Source organism: Primulina tabacum, chromosome 10 (genome assembly GCF_025594145.1).
Source record: "Primulina tabacum isolate GXHZ01 chromosome 10, ASM2559414v2, whole genome shotgun sequence".
Classification (NCBI taxonomy): Eukaryota; Viridiplantae; Streptophyta; class Magnoliopsida; order Lamiales; family Gesneriaceae; genus Primulina; species Primulina tabacum.
In genome coordinates, this window is record NC_134559.1 from 9,463,597 (window position 1) to 9,472,973 (window position 9,377).

A 9,377-nucleotide genomic window follows, 5' to 3' on the forward strand; every position below is an offset into this window, starting at 1 on the left:
AGAATGTTATTCTGTGAAATTACAAATATCATTATATGGGTTAAAGCAATCCGGTCGAATGTGGTATAATCGACTAAGTGATCACTTGATGAAAAAGGGATATGTAAATAATTCAATATGCCCTTGTGTTTTCATTAAGAAAACAACATCCGGATGCGTAATTATTGCTGTATATGTTGATGATTTAAACATCATTGGAACGAATAAGGAAATTCAAGAAGTTGTATCATACTTGAAGGAATAATTTGAAATGAAGGATCTTGGAAAAATCAAGTATTGTCTGGGTTTACAAATTGAACAAAAAGAATGTGGAATATTTGTTCCCCAGACAAATTATACAGAAAAGATTCTTAAACGTTTTAATATGGATAAATCAAATCCTTTAAGTACTCCAATGGTTGTTAGATCATTAAACATAGAAAAGGATTCATTCCGTCCATGTGAAGATGATGAAGATATTCTTGGTCCAGAAGTACCATATCTAAGTGCTATCGGTGCCCTTATGTATCTTACAAATTGTACAAGGCCTGATATATCTTTTGCCGTAAATTTGTTGGCAAGATTTAACACATATCCAACAAAAAGACACTGGAACGGAATTAAACATATATTCCGTTATCTACGAGGAACGACAGACTTGGGACTTTTGTATTCAAAAGATGCTAATCCAAGTATAATTGGTTATGCCGATGCTGGATACTTATCTGATCCACATAAGGCACGTTCCCAAACTGGATATGTATTTACTCGTGGAGGCACTGCAATTTCTTGGCGTTCACAGAAACAAACGCTTGTAACAACTTCATCAAATCATGCCGAGATTATTGCACTACATGAAGCAAGCCGTGAATGTGTGTGGTTAAAATCAATGAGCCAACATATCCAAATCTCATGGGGATTATCATTCGACGAGAAGCCTGTGATACTATATGGAGATAATGCTGCATGTGTAGCTCAAATGAAAGAAAGATACATAAAAGCGATAGAACTAAACATATTCCTCCTAAGTTATTCGCATTCACCAAGGAGCTTGAGAAGGATAAATGTATTGATGTTCGTCACATTCAATCAAGTGAAAACTCATCAGATCTCTTCACAAAGGCACTTCCTACGACAATATTCAGAAATCACATATATAATATTGGGATGCGCAATCTACGAAATTTGTGAAGAATTGTTCATGTCAACATGAGGGGGAGTTTACGTGACTGCACTCTTTTACCCTTACTATGGTTTTTATCCCAATGGGTTTTTCCTAGTAAGGTCTTTAACGAGGTAGTACAAAATCACGTAATGAAGACATCATCGTATCATGATCATCATCACAAGGGGGAGTGTTGAAAATATGAAAAATATTTGTGTTGAAAATTATAATGTTGAATGTTGAAAATTAGGTAAAATTAGGTGTTGAATATTGAAAATTAGTGTGTGATGATGTATGTAATGATGAAATTGTTTTTGGATTGTTTTCCAAAGAAATCCTATAAATAGGTCTCCATTTGTAAAGATTTGATATAATTGAGTAGAGAGAAAAATATTATAAAGTGTTTAGTTTGGTAAATTTTGATAGTTTGAGATTTTTATTTTTTACCATAAATTTTTACTTTTTCACAACAGTTTTATTATATTACATGAATTTTAGATGGCTGAAAATGAATTGTCGTATATGTAGCCTGTAGGTCGTATAGCAAGAAAAATTCGACAAACATTTGAAAAATGGACATGCACTCTGGTAAACAACACAGGAGAGATTTCCGTGACTCTGTGTAATTAGTTTTAAAAATGATATAATTTTGATAATAAAAGGTAGAATCGATCTTTAATTTTTATTATCAAATGTATTATTATTTTTAGTATAAAAAGTGATATTTTTTTATGAGTTGGTCGTATTGAAACTCGTCTCACAAAATTGATTCGTGTGATTATCTTATCGGAGACTTTGTCTCAATTGTATTATTTCTCCATATCTTAAATAGTAGTCTATGATTGTCTATTCCTATTCTATATATGATGTAATTTTCCCAATTGCCGACCGGCCTCAAAAGTTTGTGATACCACACGATTAGGTCCATCAAGATTAGGCCTAATTCAGACTCTGGACCTCCGGCCCATCTGGCCCAGATATGCTCCTATAAATATCAGGTTTGAGCGTCCAATTCAGGCATTCAATATATTGCTTTTCAGGAGTACCCTTAGCCGCTCTTCCCTTATATTCTCAGTCTCCGACTTGAGCGTCGGAGGGGCTACGGCGGGACACCTCCCAACCCCTTCTAACGGTCTTTTTCATGATTTCAGGCTCAGGAAAAGTTCGAAGCATGCGTCTGAACTAGTGTCAATTGCTGGAATCAGACCCTAAATTTTTAGTTAGCATCACTGGGGTGATACCCCATGACTAGGCCCATCAAGATTAGGCCTAATCTAGACTCTGGACCCCCGACCCTTCATGCCCAGGTACGCTCCTATAAATATCAGGTTTGAGCGTCCAATTCAGGCATTCAATATATTATTTTTCAGCAGCACCCTCAACTGCTCTCCTCTTATATCATCAGTCTCTGACTTGAGCGTCAGAGGGTTACGTCGGGACACCCTCCTGGCCCCCTTCTAACGGTCTTCTTCGTGATTTCAGGCTCAGAACAAATTCGAAGCCTGCGTCTAGACTAGTGTCACTTACTGAAATCAGACCCTAAATTTTTAGTGAGCATCAGTTTGGATTGTTCGTTTGAGATCGTGACTTGGCTAAACTATATAATGCCTAAACGCACATGAAATGTATCGAAGTTATTTCTTAAAAAAAAAATTGTATCAAAGTTTTAGCTTGTAGATGTCCCGCGAGCATGGCACAATGATAAAACACTTGGAAGATTAAAAAATCCTTTGTTGATTCGAACTCATTCGACGTCTTGGAAAGCAAGTCATATTTGAAAGACATAATCAATTTTGAAGGACATAAAAGAGTCGTAGATCCTAATACCAACTTGTGTACATAACGGTGAATATTTAAAATACAAGATATTTTACAAGATATAATAAGGAGATTGATAAAGGTGATTTTTTTTTTAAAAAAAAAACATACATTTTTTAAAAGGGAAAATCGATTTTGGTCGATTATGGAATGTATAAATATCATACAATATCCTAACTCCATGCACCAACCTTTATATTAATGTTGAGTTTGTTGTGTTCTTGTATCATCTGTTATCTTGCATGTTAATTAATGAATACCGAAGTTGTTAATTAAATTTTTTGATTGTTTTGTTATTATTTCTTATTTGTAATAATTAACGAGCCTGATCGATTCTGCATGTGATTTGTTTTCTGTTTGAATCAATGGACTTTATTTCTAGTATAGAGTAGTGTTGTTTTGAATTTTTTTTTCAGGATGTCCTATTTACAGGATCAGGAAGGTTATGCCAAAATTTCTGTAGGCCCAAACAAAATTTTTTAATTTGTTTTCGCTGTTGACGCTAATAAATCCTTGTTATTTCGTCATTAAATGGTAATCGAGTGCACGCCGTCACAGTTAAATTGATTTTAATAATGGTATGATTTTGGAACTGCTTTTAATGATACTTCTTGATTTTGTTAAAGTTATTTTGGTTCTCTCTCCATTGTAGCTTTGATGCATGGTCATTCTGGTGTTTTTTTATTGTTGTTGAGCTCAACTAAATATTCAAAAAAAAATATAACCATGTTTTTGTTTTGCAAAGCAGGATAGGTTGTGAATGATACACATGCACCTGACAGATTCGATCGACGAAGAAAGAAAGGTTGAAAAAATATGCACGTCTAGTTATAACTAGAGTTTTTGGTGATGTAGACTTATTTTGAATCAAAATATTGTGGATTATGGCACATGTATGTGAGCATGATTTTAGTTTTACTTTCAGGTTGAATTGTTCGAAGATAATTGTATGCCTTTTAGTTTATATTAGTTGTATTTTCAGGAATTTTGAATTGGTGTCTTTATAAAGAGTAGGTCTCTTGTGAGACGGTCTCACGAATCTTTATTTGTGAGACGGTCTCACGAATCTTTATCTGTGAGACGGGTCAATCCTACCGATATTCACAATAAAAATTAATACTATTAGCATAAAAGTAATATTTTTTCATGGATGACCCAAATAAGAGATCTGTCTCACAAAATATGACCTGTAAGAACGTCTCACACAAGTTTTTGTCCTTTATAAAATGATTAATTAAATAGTTCATTATATATATATATATATATATAAGCGTTGTGGTATGTGAGCTACGACAACGCTTTGGCAACAAATAAAAAATGTTGTCCTTTTCAGTTTATGACAACGGATTAACAGCGAACAAAAAAACGTTGTTGTTCTTAGTTTATGACAAACATTTATACAGCGGATAAAAACCGTTGTCTTTGTTACATAACACAACGATTTTTATCCGTTGTTGTTGGCCGGATTTTTAATAACAGTGGTTACAACATCAGTTTTCACTAAAAAAGACAACTAATAAATTTTTATAAAGTCCGTTGTCTTTTAGCGTTTTTCTTCCAGTGGATTTTGATAATATTATTAAAATTTCAAGAAAACTTTCTGTTTAAAAAATCTAAATATCTCAATCTTGATTCAAATTTTAAATTAAATGATTAATTGAATAATTTTATTTAGGTGCTAAAGATAGATGATAAATTACTCAATCCTAAATATTTATAATTAGATTTTTTCAATACCTGAAAAATAAAATAAAAGCGATTATAGAGATAATAATGGGAAATGCAAACTTCAACTAGACATAAAACAAGTAACATAAGTTCCACTAAATATCAAACCGAAAACCCTAAGAATAAAAATAAAAATAAAGAACCATTAAATTTCCCTGTCTAAAACCCTAAACGAACTCCCAATTCTAAAGAAACAAAAACTCTAATTACAAACAGCCTCCACCACGAGCCTCTTGTTCACTCCAGCATCACAACCTGCTGATCCGAGTGTGGCTTCGCTTGCATGAACCGAGCAAGATTCTTTCCCCACACATTCCTACAAAAACCAATTTGTAACAAGATTATTTCTTTGATTAAAAATTATGAAATTCGAAAAAAATTAAGGATGTAACAAAATAATTCACACTCTTACGAGACTATCTCACTTATAGAATTTAAAAGATGTAGGACTTTCTATATTTAAAGTATTGCTTTTCACTCATTGTCTCACGGATATAGAGCTTGCTTTAAAATTATATACCTTTTGGACAATGGAGAGCACGTCATTGGAAGCTTCACAAGAGCCCTTCTCGAACGAGCCACAAGCCCCTCCAACTTCGCCGAAGCTCGCGAACTTGATCTCTGAGATCGCCTTCCCTTGGCACGAAAGTTCCATGTGATTGCCCTCGTAGGCGTTGCCGCAGACGCTTCCCACACGCACTGTATTGAAGTTGACAAGAGACGGGTCGCCTCCAAATTCTTCGAAGAGCACGAGCTCGTTGTCTCCCTCGGTCATGAAAGAACGGGGCACATGGTACCTAAGAAGTTATATGACTTGTGAACATTCGGATAAAAACATTTCAAATTCAATTTGTGTAACATTTTTTCCTTAAAGTGACTAACCATCTTTGTGAAGGTTCCCCGCAGTTTGTGGCACATTTCCAGCTCCAGTACCCGCCTCGGTAGTCGCAAGGATCGTTCGAGCAAGTGTCCTCGGTCATGTAACTAGGCCAATATCGGCCGAGGCTGTTGCCATTAACCCAAGCAAGACCTTTCCCTAGTCCGCGTAAGTCTACTACGACAGAATCGTCACCGATCGGAAGCTTGAAAGTAGTCTAAAATTTCAAAAAATAAATAGTTATACATATTATATATCTCATTCAACTTAAACAAAATAACACGATAAGTATACATTTTACCTTGTACCAAGTGAGCATCCTATTGACAGGGAGATCAGTGGATTGCCATTGGGAATCAGATTTGGGATCAGCCTTAAATAATTTGTCATCCAACCCCTTCAATCCAATCTTGTAACTCCATTTATGGCTTGACAAGTCTTTGATGATCGTCTCGTCGCCCTTCTTTCCGATGATCTCGATCGGTCCGGGTAGTCCAACTCGAACCGAATCAAATTCACCTCCGTAGTTCTGTAAAAAGAAAAACGATCAGTAATAATAGTAGTAGCAGCAGATACAACTTTTTATATCGATAAGTACCGTTAGTCCAATGGTAGCACTGAGTATAGAGATTTGGTTCTTTCCAGGCTTGAACTTAACATCCTTCTCGAAAACATAGTTAAAAACGCCATAGGTGGCCCATTGGGAGGCTGAAAAATTCAAAATAAATATTTTCCCTTTTTTATATTCTTACAAAAAAATAAATTAAATAATTCCAACATACATAAATTAATTACTCACCAAGATACTCCCCATTGACATAAGCATGCATAACATGTCCAGTGCCATTCACACGAAGAGTCATTTTGTCACCAATGATTGGATCGTTCTTGTCAAGATTCACACTGTTCAAAAAAGAAAATTAAAATTAAAACAAATTTTTTAATATAAAATATATAATTTAGAGATTATATAATATACATCGTATAAATATATACCTTGTCAAGTACCACAAATAATCGCTAACATCATTAATAGCCTTTTGGTCGACAAGTTGGCCGGAGGAAAGCTGACCCTTGCCAAGAACAACTGGTTCATCGATGATCTCGGGCCTCCATTTCCAGTTCAGTCCGGTCGGCTCGTTTTCTGCTTCATTCGGCTTCTTCACCATCACCGACGTTTGAGTATTCACCTAAAATTTTTCGAAAAGTTTAGGATTAAGTCAATAAATATTTTGAATCCATGCGTTAGCATACCTTAGCCGTGTTGTAAGCTTCGGTCTTACAATCGGGTAGGATGCTAACGGACCATGCGGGCACGCGGTAGTCGACCCCGTTGTAGTTTATGGTAGCATCACTCGAGGAGTTGGCGTTTCCAAGGAAACAACTCGAGACACCATTGTATTTGAACTCAGTGATCTACAAAAATTCGCCTTAATCAAATGTAAAATCATTAAAAACTTTGTAATATAATATAATTATAGAATTTAAAGACATACGTAATTGTAAGATCCCAAGTCGGTATTGTTATAATCTCCGTAGGTCAAAACTTTCTCCATCGAATGCAACACATCGTGTAGCTTCTTCAAGTGTCCGTATTTTGGCTGATTCAAATCACCTGCAATATATATTATATTTTAACATTAAAATAAATTTTTACATTTTCAAGAATTATATAAATATTATGTAATGAATTTGGTTTACCGTATTCGTTAAGGGGTGCATTGTAATCGTAAGATGTGGTAATATAAGGGCCACCTGCGGTTCTTCCGAAGTTGGTTCCACCATGGTACTGTAATAATATATTAACAAAAATCAACAAAAAAAACTATGATTAAATTTTTTTTTGTGATAATTATCAAACGTAAAAAAAGATTTATTTGATAAAACCATATAATAATTTTGGAATGTGCCCATATTTTCGAAAAATCGAGCAACAGAAAACGCGAGATCCTCAGGAGTTCTGTATGGATGTTTGCTGCCCCAGTTCTTGAACCTAAAAAAATAAACATTTACATCAAATAAATCATAATATTTGTAATAAATATTTCAAATATTTTTTTTAAAAAAAATACTAGACTAACCATCCAGTCCAATTTTCTGTCCACATCTTGGGACTGTTTGGATTATTGGGAGTGAACTGATCACAGTAGAAGCCATTGCATGTGTTGATCTGCCAAATTCACAATCAAGAAATGTAAATTAAATTAAATATTGTAAACCAAGATATATATAATAATTAAAAAAAATATGATATATTTACCACAGAGGGAGGGGCATCATCTTCTTGGCACATGATCCATGGAACCCCAATGTCCAGTGAATTAGCCATGCTTGCGCACCAATTCATGTACGCTTTTCCAGCATCGCCGTATGACGAAATAACGTTTCCATACTCATTTTCAATCTGTAAATAATTTCAAACGTGATTAGTTTCCATTTATTGAGTTTCAAAATTATAATATAAGGTTATATTTTGTGTGTGTGTGTGTATATATATATGTAAATACGAACCTGAGCAAGAATGATGGGACCTCCTTGTGATGCAAAAAGGTTCTCTTTCTTTAACATGTCCACTATCAATGTAGTGAAATTTTGCATCTCATTCTGAAAATGTATGGAAATTTTTTTAAAATGATAATATTATATATATATATATATATATATATATATTTATCATTAAAAGGGTTTTAGCTAACTACCATGTAAACAGAATTGGAAGTTCGAAGCTCAACCCCAGGTAGATTATGCAACCACACGGGGAATCCTCTGAAAATACGCAAAATGTTACGCGTGTAATTTATATTTAACATTTTAAAAATCAATATTAAGCTAAAAAATTATAAGATTTAAAATTTTTATTCACATTAATGTTGATTTTGAAAGTATAGGTTATAATAAACTCATTGGTTCCAGATATATATATATCACTTACCCATAATTCCATTCTGCACAAACGTAAGGTCCAATACGAAGAACAGCGTAGAGACCTTCATTCTGGACTGTTTTAATGAACCTCACAAGATCCAAGTTACCCGAAAAATCATACTGGCGACGAAGAGGCTCATGCGCGTTCCAGAAGACGTATGTCTCGATGGCATCCAAGCCACCTTCCTTAGATTTCTTGATCAGATCAGGCCACATCTAATCATATGACAATCAAATGAACACGACGTTAGCGAATCTCGTTGTTTAAGAATTCTTGTTTAGGTACATAATTTTTTAAATATTAGGTAACCATTTTTTATGTACGTACCTCGGTGGTGCTTCGTGGGTAGTGGATCGAGCCGGAAAGTATGATTCTACGTTTCCCGTTGATCGTGAGAGCTCTTCCATCGTGCGAAACGATGTCGGCGTACGAGGGGATGAAGCAAAGTAGAGCCAAAATGAGGAAGAGGAAATGGGGTTTCGAAGAAATCATGATGGATTTGTGTTGTGAGAAATGTGAGTGATGATTTACTAGTGGTATGAATTTATAGGCTCATTGATAAATTTGAAATTTTTTGGAGATTTGAATATAGATTAGATATGATAATCGGTTTTCAAGATTTTTTTGTTGTTGTTGTGCTAACTTTATTCGGGATTTTATGGTCACTTGGACATTCTTTTTATCTTGGTAAATCTGTAAATAATTCACTCGACAAGTTTAAAAAATGGGAATAAAAAGTAAGTAAATTAAGTGAAAATTTCCATTTTACAAATGTTTGTGAGAGAAACTTCCTAGAATTATGAAACGGATATAGATAAATTTAAAAGAGATTTTCAGTTATAGAAATCCACACATATCTATCTAGATTTGAATTATGGAACCTA

The 9,377-nt window shown here is 34.3% G+C and overlaps 1 protein-coding gene across 1 annotated transcript; it reads right to left on the reverse strand.

Moving 5' to 3' along the window:
* Positions 1–4,730: 4,730 nt before the first annotated feature.
* On the reverse strand, positions 4,731–9,005 carry LOC142506076 (beta-galactosidase 15-like). Its single transcript, XM_075619220.1, has 17 exons — positions 8,821–9,005; positions 8,500–8,708; positions 8,267–8,333; positions 8,079–8,171; positions 7,828–7,971; positions 7,649–7,737; positions 7,455–7,560; positions 7,269–7,356; positions 7,064–7,182; positions 6,822–6,983; positions 6,564–6,757; positions 6,367–6,470; positions 6,166–6,275; positions 5,869–6,096; positions 5,573–5,784; positions 5,211–5,487; positions 4,731–5,006 (listed from the first exon to the last, which is right to left on the reverse strand). The coding sequence occupies exons 1-17, from the start codon at positions 8,983–8,985 to the stop codon at positions 4,893–4,895; spliced, it is 2,481 nt and encodes an 826-aa protein (XP_075475335.1). The 5' UTR covers positions 8,986–9,005; the 3' UTR covers positions 4,731–4,892.
* Positions 9,006–9,377: the final 372 nt, after the last annotated feature.